Source organism: Plectropomus leopardus, chromosome 13, assembly GCF_008729295.1.
Source record: "Plectropomus leopardus isolate mb chromosome 13, YSFRI_Pleo_2.0, whole genome shotgun sequence".
In the NCBI taxonomy this organism is placed as follows: Eukaryota; Metazoa; Chordata; class Actinopteri; order Perciformes; family Serranidae; genus Plectropomus; species Plectropomus leopardus.
In genome coordinates, this window is record NC_056475.1 from 27,971,255 (window position 1) to 27,989,352 (window position 18,098).

At 39.4% G+C, this 18,098-nt stretch overlaps 1 protein-coding gene across 3 annotated transcripts; it reads left to right on the forward strand.

The window, feature by feature from the left end:
• Positions 1-216: 216 nt before the first annotated feature.
• On the forward strand, positions 217-15,182 carry LOC121952131 (RAC-beta serine/threonine-protein kinase-like). Of its 3 annotated transcripts, none has more exons than XM_042498636.1 (14): positions 217-312; positions 2,012-2,173; positions 2,367-2,495; positions 2,629-2,740; positions 4,545-4,695; positions 6,056-6,187; positions 6,685-6,750; positions 7,888-7,956; positions 8,122-8,244; positions 8,710-8,838; positions 9,807-10,021; positions 10,102-10,189; positions 11,027-11,129; positions 11,272-15,182. In XM_042498636.1, exons 2-14 carry the CDS (start codon positions 2,128-2,130, stop codon positions 11,349-11,351), a joined length of 1,443 nt encoding a protein of 480 aa, XP_042354570.1. In that variant the 5' UTR covers positions 217-312; positions 2,012-2,127; the 3' UTR covers positions 11,352-15,182. The 3 variants fall into 3 exon arrangements, with proteins under 3 accessions (XP_042354570.1, XP_042354571.1, XP_042354572.1); XM_042498637.1 differs by having other exon boundaries at positions 220-312; positions 2,015-2,173; XM_042498638.1 differs by having other exon boundaries at positions 222-301.
• The last annotated feature ends 2,916 nt before the right edge of the window (positions 15,183-18,098 follow it).

Sequence of the window (18,098 nt, forward strand, 5' to 3'; positions counted from 1 at the left end):
TGTGTAATATTAAAGCGGACTCTAAGGGTCAAAGAAACGTGCATTATCCTGCTACAGTTATGGTTCAAAAGGAAAGATGATCCTTTCTACCAAACTACCAATAAATAGTTTGAGCCTCGTGTTGCTGCACTAGTTTGACATTAATGTCATCTCGCCTGCAGGTGGCGGTGTGCGTCCAAAGAGCAGCGAGCCTCCTTCAGATACCAAGAAGAAGAGAGTCCATGGTGTTTTCCTGGGTGGATGGCCTGCTCTGGATCTAGCCTGTCAAAACTGCATTGAAACGAGAGCAACGTGGGATAAAGTCAGTGAAATGTGCGTTAAATATTATTTCAATGTCATTAAATGTAAAATATAGCTTACTATGAGATAAGTTGAGGAATCTGTAACTCAAAACCAATGACAAAGGTTATTTGACTACTTCGCTATTAGCAAGGCTACATTGGTAACCTACAAGAAGGCATATGATTGCTAATGTAAGACAGTGTTTACTAATAATAAACAAACATTTATAACTTGTGCTAGGTCAAGCGTTCGTTAATAACACTACGGTGCAGCGGTAAACTCGTTTAAAAATAGCGTACGGAAAGCACAAGTGTCTTTTTCGAGGCACAATACCAACTTTAAAGGTGATACTAAGCTTTAACGTGAATTAGCAAAGTTACTTCACACTTGCATGACATTAAAGTTATATCACATTTAGGAATCATTAAGTGGTGTACTGGTGTTTCAGGTGCACAATAAATATAGATTCACTGTCTGGTTTTTGTTGGGTTTTTATCCATATTTCCATTTTCCAACTCAATCTCCCGTAAACGGTTCGTTGAACGTTAACTTATCACAGTTAGCATTACGGCTAACAGCTGTCAGCGTTTACGTGCTAACAGCTAGCCAACTCATGTTAAATGGCAGCCAAGCTAACAAGACAACAACAACTACTAGGTTAGCTATTAACCAGCTTAACACTGTGATTTAGTTGGCGATACCGAACACTATATATGATTTAATACGTGCAAGGTTTTTTTAATCTCGAATTGAGCCGTGACGTTATATTTTCCGACAGCGCTCAGTGCAAATTGAACATTAGACATTAGTTATGAATGTAGAACTTCGCCCCCCGGTACACGTTGTCATGTCAGGGTGGGAGACAATAAGCCTCCAGCTGCCTGCTCTGTTCGGCGGCCAGATAAAGCGCTTCTCGGACATTAAAGGAACACTTCACCCTCAAATGATTATTTGTATGTCAGTTACTCACACCGTGTTACGTTGAATTCGTGAAGTAAACGATGCCTTTCTCGCGCACCTCCACGGTGAAGGAAGAATCCTAAAACAGTGACAGATCTTGATGAAGTCAAGACATAGGGGTCCGTGCCAAACAACAGCAAAACAATATGAAAACATCTGTTAACGGACTCTCACAGGTCTTGTGCAGTAAAAACGCAGTCTCAAATATCCAGTCATATGCTCAGTACTTCCCCAAAAGATTGGCAGTTTGATGAGGAAGTGAACTGAAAGTGAAACTTTATTTATGTTCTCCTAAAAGCCAGGCTCCATTGACAAAAACAGATTTTTTTTGCCTTTATGAACACTGGAGCTGCTAATAAACCGCTGCCCCAGTTGGTAGTTTGTTTCTGTTATTGTGTGACTTCGGTGAATCAGAACTAACCCTTTGAAAAACCCAAAGTCACACAATAACACAATCTAACTGATCGAGGCAGCGTAAGACCAGCAGCTCCTGCGTTCAGCTCAGTAAAATTGCTGTTTTTGTCAATGGAATCTGTCTTTAAAGAGACTGTAGATAAGTTTCAGTTGACTATTGAATTGGTTTTGGGTTCTTTTTTTTAAGATTCTTGCATTCAACTTTATAAACTTAGGTCTAGAAATAAAATGAAAAGAATTTACCCTCAATAACTACTGTTGACTTTCTAGGATACTCTATTATTCTTGTAGATGGTTTCCTTTTTGAAATATTTGAACATGGTCTTATTTTCTTTGTTCTGCTTGTTTCATCCAGCAGGTCCTGTTCAAATTTGATAACTGTAACTGAGACTTGAACGGGCCTAGAGAGAAATCCAAAGTTCCCCTCCCCAACCTCCTGTTCCTGACCCTCTCTGAAACACCTCTCTCACCATGAATGAAGTTAATGTCATCAGAGAGGGCTGGCTTCATAAAAGAGGTAAGGAGCACGAGGATCAGTAAGGTATTAATAATCATGCTGATAATTCACAGTGAAAGAAAGGTTTGGAACTACCAGAGTTGTCAATTTGAGCATCTAACTCCACATGCTAATTAGATTGATCTTACGGGTTTATCTTAAAATTTCAGTGTTGCTTAATGTACTCAAAGTTGCATCTCTTTTTCTGAACCAGGTGAATATATCAAAACATGGAGGCCCAGGTATTTCATCCTGAAAAGTGACGGTTCCTTCATCGGCTACAAGGAGAAGCCCGATCTAAACGACCAGACTTCACCACCGCTCAACAACTTTTCAGTGGCAGGTCAGTCCTCCGTAGGACAAAACACAAATCTGAACTATGGTCTTTAACTGATAACCTTTAATACAGTTCAGTCCCCAACGTAACATCTTTAGCTGCTTACTGTAACCATCAGTTTTAATCGTCGTATTCGCAGAGTGCCAGTTAATGAAGACTGAAAGACCCCGGCCCAACACATTTGTCATTCGTTGCCTACAGTGGACCACTTTCATTGAGCGCACCTTTCACGTGGACAGCAATGAGGAGAGGTAAGACCAGGGTAAAATACAACCTCAATTCCAAAAAAGTTGGGACACTGTGTAAAATCATACATAAAAACAGAATGCAGTTATTTGCAGGTATTTTTCAACCTATATTTAATTAAATAGAGTTGAAAAACAAGACATGTAATATTCAAACCAATAATCTTTGTTTTATCATAGTTATTTATTTTTTGTTAAAATGCACTTATTTTGGAAAAAAAAACTGAAAGCCATAAAATGAAGCCGTAAAAGGCCCGACCTCTTGTTTTCCAGGCGGTTAAAGACATGGCATGTGTACACCTACTAAGATGCACCTGTTTGGAACATTTTACAGGTTAACACATTAATTGTTAACAGATTACAGTGACATGGTATGGTATGAAAGGGGCATACTGGAAAAGCTCAGTTCTTTTGGGGTTTTTTTTTAATTTTATATTTATTCAACATAAAGACAACACATACAACATATAACACAGGAGATGTTTAAAATAAGTTCACATACCTGAGTATTTTCATGTCCATCTTTTCACAAAGGATGCACATTTTGTAAAAAACTGCACGGGCAAATAGCCCAATACAAGTGCCTCAAAGCACAATTTCAAGGAGTTTAGGGATTTCACAATCTACAATAATATCATCAAAAGATTTAGAGATTCTGGAGAATTCTCTGCACGTAAGGGGCAAAGCTAAAAACTAACATATAATGCCAGTGACCTTTGACCCCTTAGAAGGAACTGCATTAATAGATGACATGATTGTATAAAGGATATTATCACAGAGGCTCAGGAACACTTTGGAAAACCATTGTTAGTACACACAGCATGTCGCTGCATCTGCAAACTTAAGTTCAGACTCTATCATGCAGAGTGAAAGCCATACATAAACAACATATAGAAACACCGACATCTTTGAACCAAAGCACATCTGAGATGGCTTGACACGAAGTGTGCTATGGTCTGACGAGTCCAATTTTCAAACTTGTTTTTGGAAATCATGGACATCATGTCCTCCGTGGTAAGGAGGTAAAGAATCATCCAAATTGTCACCACTGCAAAGTTCAAAGCCAGTATCTGTGATGGTATGAGGGAGTTTTAATGCTTATGGCATTATGGGTAACTTGAACATCTGCAGAGGCACCATGAATGATGAATGGTACATATAGGTTTTGGAGTAACATATGCTGCCATCAGAACAACATCTTTTTTTGGGAAGAAGCAACTTATTCTAGCAAGATAATGAGCCACATTTTGCATGTGTTACAGGAGTGAGACTTGGCAGTGAAAGAGTGCAGGCACTAGACTGGCCTTCCTACAGCCCAAACCATTAAAAAATTGAAAATGTGTGGCACGTTATGAAACACAAAATACAGCAATGGAGTGTTGAGCAACTGAAGTTGTGTATCAAGCAAGAATTGGAAAGAATTATACTGTCAAATCCGCCCCAACATGTTTTTGAAAATGCCGCAGCTATCAAATTCAGAATCAGTGCACAAATAAAAAAAACAAGCTTTATCAGCTTGAACATTAAATATCTGGTCTTTGTACTGTTTTCAATTGAATATAGATCAAAAATGATTTGCCATCATTTTATTCTGTTTTCACTCAGGTTTTACACAGTGTTCCAATTTTTTGCATTGGTAAATAAAGCTGCCATGCTTCTACTGAGCTTGTGTCAGACTATGGCAAAAAAGTTTGAAGTCATTCCCCAAAATGCATTCAGTGGCTTATCGCTCTGTGTGTAAGAGAATTTCCAAAAGTTGGTGTATTTGTTTGAAGTATTGCCTGACAATATTTTGGATTTTTGCCTCTAGAGAGGAGTGGATGCGAGCAATCCAGTCGGTGGCGAATAGTCTGAAGATGCGGGAACAGGAGGAGGAGGAGCCGATGGATGTGTTTGGGTCACCCAGTGAAAGCAGCCTGGAGGAGATGGAGGTGTCCCTGTCCAAGGCCCGCTCCAAAGTGGTAAGAGGATCAGTTGTTGGGAGTATTGAAGATAGTGAACTCAAGTTTGATCTGATTTGAGACTGAGACTGTATAGACACAATAGCATTTTGGTAATGTTTAGTTTTCTTCCTTACAAAAACATTTGAAAACGTAACCAAGGAAGCTGTATTTTTAGGGGCACTCTAGAGGGCAAAGTGACATTTTTGCCACTTGGTATTCTGTTGAAACTGTTTTTTTCCCTGTATGATTTCTTTCAGAGTAATTTATTAATTAGCAGTCTACCTCCAGATCCAGAGTAGCGAGTAGATGTTTGTGAACAAATTTAAAGTCTAAAGTCATTCAGATTAGGGCTTTAATTCATTTTGAAATACAGGGGTCTCGACTGCTCTTGAATTACAGTCATACAAGAAAATTCTTAATAGAAGAAGACTCGTGAATCCCACAAGTTCCATTAGATCTGTTGCAGATTTCTCTTAAGGACAACACTGTTGAGAAGAAGTTCTGGCAATAGGGTTATATATTATTCCACAGATGTCACTGGTCTTGCTAAAAATCTCATGGCATGATACTAGAGTTAAGGTAAATTGACATTTACTGCTTTATGGGACATATTGTTCTTTTAAACAAGAAAAGATGATTTTGTTTTTATTAGCTTTCAGCAGCAATAACTAAGACAGACAGCCAGTGGCCCCAGTGGGCCCTATTCATGTGTCAGTTTCTGATATAAATGATTTTAAAACCAAAGCAATTTATGTTAAATAAGGAGAATACATAATAATACATTGTTACAGTACATAGAGACAACATCTTGACTGAACCACACCAAACAATATGCAAGCAACCTTTTTTCAATAATATAAAATAATTAAACACTTGTTTTTACAGGAGTTAATGGTAGAAGTAGCTATGTGGACAGTCATTTCATTTCCTTCTCTACTACTTAAATAAAGAATAAATATAACAATTATCTTAAGAATTTGTTGTTATTTGATAACTGCTAATAAATAAAACAGTTTGTATAGGAATTAGTAAAAATTGACTTTAGACATGTAGATTAATGACCCACTTGCCCAGTCAGGTAAGTAAAACAAAAACTCTCCCATTTCAGTTTCATGGAAACTTTTTTGAAATGAGGAACATTTTCTGTGATAAGTCTGAAAGAACAATAAACTAACAACAGCAGGAAGCCTAGTGCTCCTCAAGGCCATGAAGATAAATGAGACAAATGACTTGTACGAGAATAAAATGCTAATTTGTCTAAAAATTAGACAAATTAGACTTACGATTTTTATTGTATTTGTACAAATATTTACAAAAATGTTTATTAAAATCCATACCCCTCATTAAGTCTCACACCTCACTACTGTGCTCAATACAGACAATGAGTGACTTTGAGTACCTGAAGCTGCTCGGGAAGGGGACGTTTGGAAAGGTGATTCTGGTCAAAGAGAAGTCGACTGGAGTACATTATGCCATGAAAATACTGCGCAAAGAGGTCATCATTGCCAAGGTAAGTAACAGGGGCCATATATGCGCGCGTGCACCTGCATGTGCATGTGTGTGCAGGGACACTGTTCATTTTAGTTATAGTAGTCTCTTTTCTCATTCTTCCACTTTTTTGAGACAAGACGCTTTGTACAGAGTGTGTGTATCAGAGGAGGGAACACTAGAGAGCAGCAAAGGGGCTGATTTCCAGTACGGCAATATTATGTTTGGTTGGATATTAGGGTTTAATGTGTGTCTACTTTTTACAATGATCACATTTTTTCCCTGACCTTGGCTAGGTAGTTTTAGTTGCCTTAATTTAATCATATTATTTAAAAAAACAAAAAACATGTACATAACTACTTCTTGTCACTTCATGGAAAAATCTTTGGCCAATTAGCACATATTTTTACCCCAGCTGTTTGAACATGTGGACTCTTTGCTGGTCTCAGATTGAGTCAAGTTTTACCTTTTTATATTGGATGTTTTCCCTTTTACTGACATTACTGTGTTTGTTGGCAGGATGAGGTGGCCCATACAGTTACAGAGAGCAGAGTGTTACAAAACACACGACACCCCTTCCTCACGGTAAGAATACCTGGGATTAGAAATAAGATAGAGCTTGATAGAGCTCTGCTGGTAATACAGTCTCACAGCAGGCAGCATTCTGAGATTTTCATTTTCATGAGCCAAACGGTCCTCAGGTCAGTGTGAAAGCTCTCTTTGCTGAGCACCTATTGGATGATTTTACCAGACACTTAATTCAGCATACAACAGTTCCTATCAGCGTGAATATGTATTGCTCACACACCGTGTCTTTTAGCTGCGTTGGCAGGATATTGTAGGTTTGAGGATGGTGTTCTCAGGGGGTCCACCACTTAAATCCAGACTGAAATTAACAACTATCGGATGGACTACTATTAAAATTTGGTTCAGACATCCATGTTACACTCAGGATGAATTGAACAACTCCAATTACAAAAAACGGGATGTTGTATAAACAAATATAAACAGAATGCAATGATCTGAAAATTCCTCTCAACCTATATTCAAAGTACAAAGATAAGATATTTATTCAGAAATGCAGCTGATTTCTGAGGGGCCGAACTAAATTAAAATGGACTAATAGAAAGTGGATGGGTGCGCTGTGATCTGACGGGTCCATATTTCAAATTATCAAATCATATACTTCATGTTCTCCATGCTAAAGAGAAAAAGGACCATTCAGGTTGTTGCCAGCGCATTGACAGTGCTAACTGTTAACAGCACATGGCTAACGCTACCTAATGGTTATTAACAGGTTTTAACAGCAGAGTCGATCCGCTTTGGTGTCGTTGTTAATTTGTTGGGATGGTTTAACAGCTGCTGCTGTGTTAGCTCATGCGAACTGGGCAGAGATTGGACTCAGTGCAGCAGCAATAGAAAAGTTTCTTAACTACCAGAGAAACTGATAAGCAAGGGCATCAGCTGAGTTGGCAGTCCTTCGGTGTGGTCCAGGACACATTACCATACACACTGCTGAAAGAAGGTGGCCATATGTGGTCTAATTGATTTTAAGACGCATTGAGGATGTAGTATGTATATTGAGCTGTCCACTTGTGATTCTCTCATGTTAATACTAAGTGTAAACAATGCCACAGGCGTCAGATAGTGAGTGAGTGCTGGGATAGTAAAATGTGTGCAGATAATCACCACATGTAATGTGTGATAATTTTCATCCTACAGACACTGAAATATGCCTTCCAAACCCACGATCGACTCTGTTTTGTAATGGAATACGCTAATGGAGGCGAGGTGAGACCTCACACACACACACACACACACACACACACACACACACACTCACAGTCACATTGAGATTCACTGACGTCACTAGATGTCAACAGGTTACCCTGCACCCCCAAACAGATCTTCTCTAAGAGGTAAGTGTTTCACTCTTTTTCCTCTCGCCTCTTTCAGCTCTTCTTCCACCTGTCACGGGAGCGAGTGTTCACAGAGGACCGGGCGCGCTTCTATGGTGCCGAGATTGTGTCAGCACTGGAGTACCTCCATTCACGTGACGTTGTTTACCGTGATCTGAAGGTGAATTGATACATCAGTCAAAGTTATATTTCTAGTAAAAATGATCTAGTAAAATCATTGTTACTCCTCTTATGTGTAGAATATTAAAGCTGAAAATAGTTGAAAACATTTTTAGTGGTCTGAAAATTAATGACCCAGCCAACCTTTTTTTTTTTTTTTTACATTTTTAAATCTTTATTTAATTAAATGCCATCCCTAACTTAATCCATATAAAATACTTTTCACATCCAACTGTCCAGTTCACTCCTATATGAACTGAGACTAGAAGTTTCTTAAAGAATTCAGACCGTTTTTGGCAGAGTCTTTTTTTGTCTCATGATAATGTTTTGATGCTGTGACTCACAATTTTAGAATTACAATCAGTTTGAGAGGTGACCCGTCTATAATGTCGTCAGCCTATTGAATTCTAAGACCAGACTCAGTCGACATATCAATGATCCATGATGCATTTTTATTCTCTTTCAGCTGGAGAATCTGATGCTGGATAAGGATGGCCACATCAAAATCACAGATTTTGGTCTTTGTAAGGAGGGAATTACCCCTGACGCTACCATGAAGACCTTCTGTGGTACTCCCGAATATCTGGCACCTGAGGTACAATACTGAAACTGACTGGATGGCACGTTATACATAGTTTTTGACCTCTGCACAAGCAGTCACATTTAATACACACTTCATTTCCACTGCTTCTACTACCACAAATCTGCTGCTGTCATGTTTAAGTGAATTTGCTGCAAATATCCACATGTTGAAGACAGCTGTCATTGCTGAGACACGCTTGCTGAGACATGTTCTCGGTTTTTATGCCTCCATGCCGACGACAACCGCGGTGGAAGGCAGTATGTTTTCACATTGTCCTTCCATGAGTAGATCCCATTCTTATGACTGATAACTCAAGAGGTCTCCTTCAACTCAAGCACAAACTGATTGGAAATTGGTGGTCAAAGGTCAAGGTTACTTTGACCCCATGTTACATGTCACACTCTTGTGAATGCGACATCTCAAGAACATCTTGAGGGAATTTCTTCAGATTGGGCACAAATATCCACTTGTACTACATTAAAACAAGTAATGATATAAAAGTTTTCTTTTCTTTTCTTCCTGAAATCCCCCCTAAAACTCCCCTCTGATGGGATCAGGATAATTCAGTTTTTTCGGATCAAAGGTATGCCAATCCAACTAAAAAGTTTTCAACAGCACATACTGAAGGCTTTATGTAGATGAAAACCAAAACTGGATTACAAGCTCTGATCTGATTTCAAAATCTCAAGTTTTCTTTTGAACAACCCATTTTCGAGATTTTATCAAATCCTATCAGCTGAGCCGTGGTATTTGTTAGGTTGAATGAGAGGAAATGTATTTCACTCTCAAGAGCAAAAGTGGTCATTCACAACTGAAAAGACAGATTTGGGTCAGAGAAGTGAGCAGTTAATTAATGTGTGCCAAATGCAGATGTTCAATGCTACAAATTCAAAGTATTGTTCCATATTAAGTAAGTATTGCATAGTAAAGTACTGTATCCGTTGTTGAGAATTTTAATGAGGTAAATGTCTGTTTCATAGGTCCTAGAAGATAATGACTACGGCAGGGCGGTCGACTGGTGGGGTCTGGGTGTAGTCATGTATGAGATGATGTGCGGCCGTCTGCCTTTCTACAACCAGGACCATGAGCGTTTGTTTGAGCTTATCCTCATGGAGGAGATTCGCTTCCCCAGGAATCTATCACCTGAGGCCAAGTCCCTACTGGCTGGCCTGCTCAAGAAAGATCCCAAACAGAGGTAAGTGACCAAACTGATCCTGGGTGTTTTCATTTGGAAATACCTGCTTGATTCTTACTTGATCTTGTTTGGACTCACAGGTTGGGTGGAGGTCCCAATGATGCCAAAGAAGTAATGAGTCACAAATTTTTCATCACCATCAACTGGCAGGATGTAGTACAGAAGAAGGTAAGGCATTCTAAAGCCAGAGGTAGTGAAACTCAGGTTTGCTTTTTAGTCATGTGCCATTTTATGCCTCTGTACGGGCAACAGTTGTGCCTAGAGGCATTATGTTAGGCATTTTTTTTGGGGGGGGGGGGTCTGTCCCATTCTGGTGAAACGTCCACTTGTTCTCAAGAATGAACTGATTAGATTTTGGTAGTAAAAGGACAAGGTCAAAGAGCAAACAAGGTGGGTGGCACATACATCCAAAAAACTTTTAAAGGTGCTGGATCAAAAATTCAAACTAAGCCAAGACGTAGACAAAAGATCTGCACACTGTATTAAAAGCTCCCACTAATTTTTAAATGTGCAGCATTTCGATCTAAAAAAATATGCTTATTGTGCATATTTAAATCATCATGATAAAGCAGAGCTCTTGGTTGCTTGTAATATAGTGTGCAGATCTTTTGTCTGATTCTTGCCAAAGGTCAAGGTCACATGACCTTGCATCTGTCTTATTCTTATGAAGGCAATATGTCAAGAACACCTTGAGGGGATTTCTGCAAATTTAAGCACAAGAGTTGGCTTGGATTCAACAATGAACTCATTAGAATGTAATGGTCCAAGGACAAGGTCACTGTGACCTCATAAAACATGAATATATCTGTGTCAATAAGGACTGATGCAACCTTGATCTGCTTCCTAGTGGATATACAGTATATTTAACACTTCATATGTGCACAAAGTAAACAGGCAGCATATGAACAATGCTGCTCCTGTCACAGACCCTGGGCTACATGTTGCCATTTTATAATGTTCCCAGTTCAATGTCCTTTAACTTATCTTGTCCCCTTCCTGCATCAGCTCACCCCACTCTTCAGACCGCAAGTGACATCAGAGACAGATACCCGGTACTTTGATGACGAGTTCACAGCACAGACCATCAAGCTCACTCCTCCAGACAAGTGTAAGTCTCCACTGACTGTCACAGAGCTTCCAAGTCAGGACGGCAACACTGTCAGCGTCCGATCCACCCAACGTCCATGATTAATGTCTGGGTCTCTTGACTTGGATTGTGATAACTGACTTCTGCTGTATTTTCCTTACAGATAACAGTCTGGACTGTGAGGATCCAGGACAGCAAGCACATTTCCCCCAGTTCTCCTATTCTGCTAGCATAAGAGAGTGATAGCATCTCTACCACACACACACACACACATACACACACACACACACACACACACACACACAAAAAAAACAAACATGAGGCGTGAACACCTTGGCCACATCCTTACAGCTATAAAATGACCAGAACTTCAACATTCGGTGAGGTTTTAGTCCCATCAGGATCTAAGTGCCTCGGCTGGCGGCCTTATTTTTTTAGAAAATCCCTTCGTCCACACTGTGGACAAAGCCTGGCCACACTGGCTGTACTGTATCAAACTGGACTTCAGTACCTCGCATGGTCATCAGCACAACTCAACAAACACAAAGTCTGTAGCACCTTTGGATGGCCTATAAACAACTACTGCTGCTTTTTCAGACTGTAAACCACCGCTTATTTTTAACACTCTCCCTTTTTATGGTCTTATGAGAAGCCATACAGTTCCTATATGATGTTTCCAAGTGCTCTTCTTTCAGAACTAGCTGTTACCACTGGTGATAGACGGGTTTCTACATGAAGGAGGAAGAAGCGTGGCAGTTTGTGGGGTGTTTCTGTTAGGTGTGTGTGTGGATCTTTTTTTTTTTGTGAGAAAAGGGGGGGGCATCAAATCCAAACTGAATGTCATCAATTTAGTTGGAGTGAGTCTGTGAGAGCATGAGGTTTTCTGTGTGTCTTAATACAATGCTTGCCTGGTGTGCATCAGGAACAACAGATTAATTGATAACAGATGATCAAAGTGTCTCCACGGAGACGAGCTGTGAGTAAAACAAGACTATCCTTTTGTAAACTGTATGCAATGAAAACAAATCACTTGTTTATTAGTTTGCTCTCATCTCAGAATCTGATCTTTGTTAACAGATCGGGCAAGTGCGACACGTCAATTATTGGAAATTGGGAATACCTTAATGCACAAGGTGTATATGTTATTTTTTTAAAACAAGATTTTTTTAAAAATTCTAAAACATATTCGATCCTTATTGATCAGCAAAATACACAACATCCATGTGATTTAAGAGGCTTAATAAGCACTTAGTGATTCAAAGCAGACCTCAGTTTTCTCACATGGACCATGTTCATAATGACGTTTCTGAGGTTGATGATGAAAATGTGTCTGTTGCAAAAAAAAGTGTCAAAAAATGTGAGATACCAAAAGTTGGCATCAAATGTCCAGCCAATTCATAATCCAGTTGATTGAATTACATCAACCATTGGCCTGATTCAGACAATTTAATTTCAGCAAAGTTCTTCCATGAATTCATGTGTTTAGACAACATGTAACATTTGAGAACTTTGGCTTTTTGGGGGGTTTATTTAAAAAGGAAAAGGAAAAGGAAAGAAATAATCAAAGTAAGGGAGCAGAGGCGCCCCCAGAAATTTTTCATAGGGGTGGCCAGAGGGGGCCACTGAAAATCTAGCACAACAAAACCAAAAGCCAGAATTTCATTTCAGCAATTCGTTTATGCTGTTAAAGTACATCAGCTGGTTTAAAACTGTCACTGTAGAAAGTGTCAAGATTTCAGTCTTAATTGATTTGACCTGTTTCTGGTGGCATCAGCAAATGCGGTTTAACACTATAGGTTAAAGAGTTCAGGGGCAACAAAATAAATTGGGTTAATATAGAAGTCAAGCAATAATTTCAATTTTTCCATAATTCCGTGAGCAACTGTATGCTGCACACGTCATGATTCTGCAGACGGCAGCACACATTGAAAGTTGGCTAACTTTACCTCACTAAGTTGAAGGTGTGCAGCCTGTTTCCTGCAGCTCTCTATCTCACAGCTGACTGTGGCTGCTGTTGACTGTTCCATTAATCCCTGCAATATTTCAAAATGACCCTCAGTCAAAAAGTACTGAAAATGACCACAGGAGTAGCAGTAGTGCTAATCTCACTGACAAACACATTGCAATTCCTGGAACTACTTCATAATTAAAGTCAACTAAGTTTTTACCAGCGTAATGTAAAGCTGCAATAGTGGGAAATGTTTGGTTTGTATCAGCAATAACTTTTTTCTTTTTATTTTCTTTTCATCTTAGCATTTTTTCCCCCAAACATCGCCGCCGACACCAAGTTCATAAAACTGCAAATATCTAAAAATGCAATAATTTCATCAGTGGGTCAGAGGCTCAGTCACCTTTGTGTTAACTCATTTTTTGAAAGATTAAGACTTAACAGAAATGTGTTTAAATGATGAGTTGAGACCATAAGGAATCACATACAGATATACTTTGGTTTCTCATTTTACAGTTAATATGTTTAATTATCTAATGTGCATAGACTGATACCAATACAGTCAACATTTGGAGTTTGGCAACAGTTGTGTTTTAATATGTATCTATATGTGTTCAGTAATTTACTGTTTTTCAAGTAGGCTGGCTGTAGTTTTCCTTAAAAAAGATAAATATACAGCTTTAAAGCCTGTACCCGTAGAACTCATTTTCATTTAGATATATCATAAATTATCCAGTTACTAAAAAACAGAAAAGTCTTTCCTTTATGCAAGAACCGTTGCTGTGTAAACGGCCCTGAGAAATGGCCATGCCAGTTGTTTCCTTTCCAAAATTTAGCCTAACTGTAGAGCGTTATTTAGCCCCCTTCTGACAAGCTAGCCTAACATGGTTGATATGCTAGTAACAGATGCCTTTGGTTGTGTAGTTTCACAAGATACAACTATCTTCACACTAGCTTAAAAATGACAGTAAAGTTGGCCTCCAATTATTTTTCAGGGTGGCCATGCCCCCCCCCCCGGCCACCCCTAACCTATAAGGTATCAAAAAAGTATTGTATCTATACTCAAACTTAAGTGTTGTATCAGCACTGCTATTGGGGGAAAACACACAAAACTGACTTAATAGCACTTTGAAAGTGCATGTTCATATTTGGAGTGATCTTTTTGTAGCATTCAAAGCTACTTCTGTAATATTTTGAGTTCACTTATACCTTTGTGTCATAACGTATCTTTGTAGTCTTTCTATTAAAGTAGTCTTTCCTCAAACCATAACTCATCAGTTTATGCTTTATCTGCTGGAGACTTTTCAAGTTTGAAGTTTTGGCTGACAGTTTTTATTGTCAGCTACAGCTGCTGACTGCTGTCTTGCTAGCTTTGATGCTGGCTGTCTTGCTTGCTGTCGTGCTGCTGGCTAACGTGCTGGCTAACGTGCTGGCTAACGTGTCGGCTTTCGTGCTGGTTGTCGAGTATCTGTCATCTTTTCGTAAATCTCATTGTGCTCACAATGTTCCAGTGCATCCACACCACAGCTGCTTTTCAGACTTGTCTGTGCCACCAGGTTTAATTGAACACATCATAACTGGAGCGCTAAAAACATCCAGGGAACTGTGTGTAACATGAACATGGTCCATTGTGAGATTTTGTGTTTGAGAGCAATGGTGACTTGCAAGTATCGTCTTTTTATTATTTTCAATTCTTCCCATTTATTATTAATCGCTGCACAACATTAAATGGTAGAAAGGGGAGGTGAACCATTAAGATTTGCAATACTGGGTGTTATACTGTACATGAAAACGCACCCAACATTGTATTGGTGCTACACTGTTGAGTCACTGGTAATAAAGAGCGGGCGCAGACGACCAGCTCAACTTCCCGTCGCTACCAGAGCCTTCTATCATGTTTTTCTGCTGGTTTGACTCCTCAACGTGCTGTTTTCCCTCATCCTTCCTGTACCCTGAACCTCCTTCACAGATAGTCTCAAATTAAGGAAATTCATAATGGTTGAAAGAAATGTATGTATTTTCAGTTGCATTATTCTATTCAAACAATTCATTTCTGTTTGTCCATGAATGTAATTCTGAAAGACAGTGATCCAATACACCTTTTTATCTGTCTTAATACATCCTCATCATGTTTGTGTCCATTCTTTTCATCCTACCACTCTAAAGTGCTGAAACTATGTTTTCTCACTGGGTTTTATCAAAACAGCGGCAGGTAAATAACTATTTACCTTGAGACAGGGAGTGCATTGTTCAAGTGCATTGTTTCCTGCCTTGTCACTTTTCAATCCAGTATTGAAGCAGCATGAAACAGATTTTACCAGGAGCCCATCTGAGATCACTAAAAGCAAGAAATGTCCTGTAAATTCCAAGAAATTAGGAGATTTAGAAAAATATTTTTAAAAAACTTGGGAAAAAAATTGACATTTGACATATGTTTATAGCGGCAGGTAAATATCTATTTACCTTGAGACAGGGAGTGCATTGTTCAAGTGCATTGTTTCCTGCCTTGTCACTTTTCAATCCAGTATTGAAAAGGCCTTTTTTCTCTTTTTTATTGTTTAACTTTCCCTTTTTTTGTTGTTGGGGGGGGTCCTCTAATTTTCTGATCGTCTTGTACTTTTTTCTTAATTTCTAGCTTTTTCAGTGCTTGCTTCTGAAGTTGCTCATTCCTTTCCCTCCTGTGTTTTCAAAAGAAATCAAGCCAATTTGTTCTGGTTTAAAGGGTTAAATCCACTGCCCAGTTTACACTCTTTATCCATAAGTGTTGGATTCATGAGTTAGACTCATGCAGACCAGATTGCGTTTAAGGTTTAGTAAGCAGCTGATAGTTATACAGTTCATTCAGTGCTTCTCCTCAGCAAACACAACCAAAGTCATAGATGTCCATATAGAGACAGTGCGAGACATTTATGTAAGCAGGTAACACTGAGTGTGTCACTCTCTTTGTCTGTACTGTGAGTCAGGGCCGCTGGTGGAGGAGCTGCTGTGTGCTCCGCTGCAGACACACGGGAGCCTCACGGTGCTTTTCAACACTCCCCCAGCAGGGAACATGTGCTGCCCGCGAGCGACCACGCCTCCAGCCGCGCGACTCACATGTTGCCGCACACACCCACACGGTCTCCCACCCTGCGTGTTCTTTGGGAAGACAGGACAACAATGGCTGTCTCGGTAAATGTCACTGTAATCTCTCAGAGGCAGTGATCAGCTGTTACACAGCAAAGACGCAAATTAGTGTGTGAGGCGTTCGTGTTGTGTGGGAAACAACAGCTGCATCATTTAGTTTCTGTGGTAGGACAATCGTCATTAACAGCCGGGCCATCCCGTTGTAAATATAGTAATTTAGGAAACTTTGGATTTATGACCAGATCAGGTGCCGGCACCTTTCACCGATTTTTACGAAACGTGCTCTGTTGATTGAAAAACAAAACAAAGCAAAATCTTGAAAAATATAATTGTGACTAAATTAATTGGACTCTCTCTCGCAACCCCTTGAAACCTGAGCAAATTGGTATGATTTCTTTCAAAAACATGGGGAGAAGGGAACAAGCAACTAAAAAAGACACTGCCTAAAAATCTGCAAAAGGGAAATCACCTGAAAGTAAGCTATAGAAAAATACAAAGCAGACAAACAAAAAAGACAAAAATACTAAAAACACACTCACATATTATCTTATTATTTTACAGTATTTTTAGGTCATTTTCTACATACATACATGCATACATGTATAGCCTACATTATGCATGCATGTATGTATTTTAAATCTAAAATTTTAATAATCCTGCCATCTCAAACTAATTTGGGGTTATTTTTCTTGTCACATTTTAGGAATTTCTTGCATTTTGTAGGAAGCTGAATTCAGCACAAGCAAGCTGATGTCAATTCAGGTATCAAAGAGTTATTTTTATTTGTTAGAATTACTCTTAAACAACGTATGAAAATGCTATATGGGACCTATTTATTTTACTAACATGTTTGAAACCATTTAGTGTTTTATCTGGTCCACTTTGTCACGCGCTAAACAGCGTCCAGCTCTGATATTTACAAACTGCAGTTAAAAGCACCTACAGGAGTCCAATGCGCCTCTCACGTGGACTGTCCGACGTCACCACCTACACACGTGTCTCGGCACGGGATTGGCCAACCCGCTGCCGTTACGTCACCGCCAAGCCGTTGAGCGCAATGACACATTTATTAACATGTCGGCGGAGGAGGGGGCGTGGCTACGGAAACCAGCAGCATGGACGCTTTCACTCCGTGATCAGAGCGGCCGTGAGTACACGAGCAGGGAGGAGAACCGTCCTGTGGGCAACAGCATCAACCATGGATCAATTCAACTACTTCCTACTTTTATGTCTTTGGTAAACATTTGTTTTTCACTGGCCAGTGGATAGAGAATTATATATATATATATATATATATATATAATATATATATATATATAATTCTCTATTCTTTTTTTTGTTTCAAGATAGATTTCTACCACGAGTGACCATTTTTTTTCTTCTCCTGTGGATGAAACCCTGACAGGTGAGTCAGTTGAACTTTAAAAGTGTCTCAACTTCTGTCCACTGACATAATGTCCAGCATGAGCCTATTGTGCATGCACTTTAATCATTTTTCAGCTCCTCTGCCGTGCTGTTATTGCAGATAAATATTGATCATGTGTATTGTGAATGTCAGTCCAGGCTGTGAATGGAGAGTTGCTCTGAGGATTTACAGCAGGCTTTTTCTTTTTTTTTCTCTCCCCTGAGCAGCACCAGCAGTGTATTACATAACAGTGTTGGGGGTGGGACTGTACAGTTTGCCAGGGCCCGTCTTATCAAATTCCTTCTGTAGCCTCGTGTGCACGCTGCCATGTTTACACCGGAGGCTTTAAACACATGACAAACACTAGCAGTCTCATGAATGAGCTGGCTGTCATTAACCCCCAGATCCTTGTTCATATCAGCTCCATCATAGAGCACATTGTGTTGTCAGATACAAAGTGTTTCTTAGTCACATGATGTTAAAACACTTACTCTTACAAAAACATGATGATTAA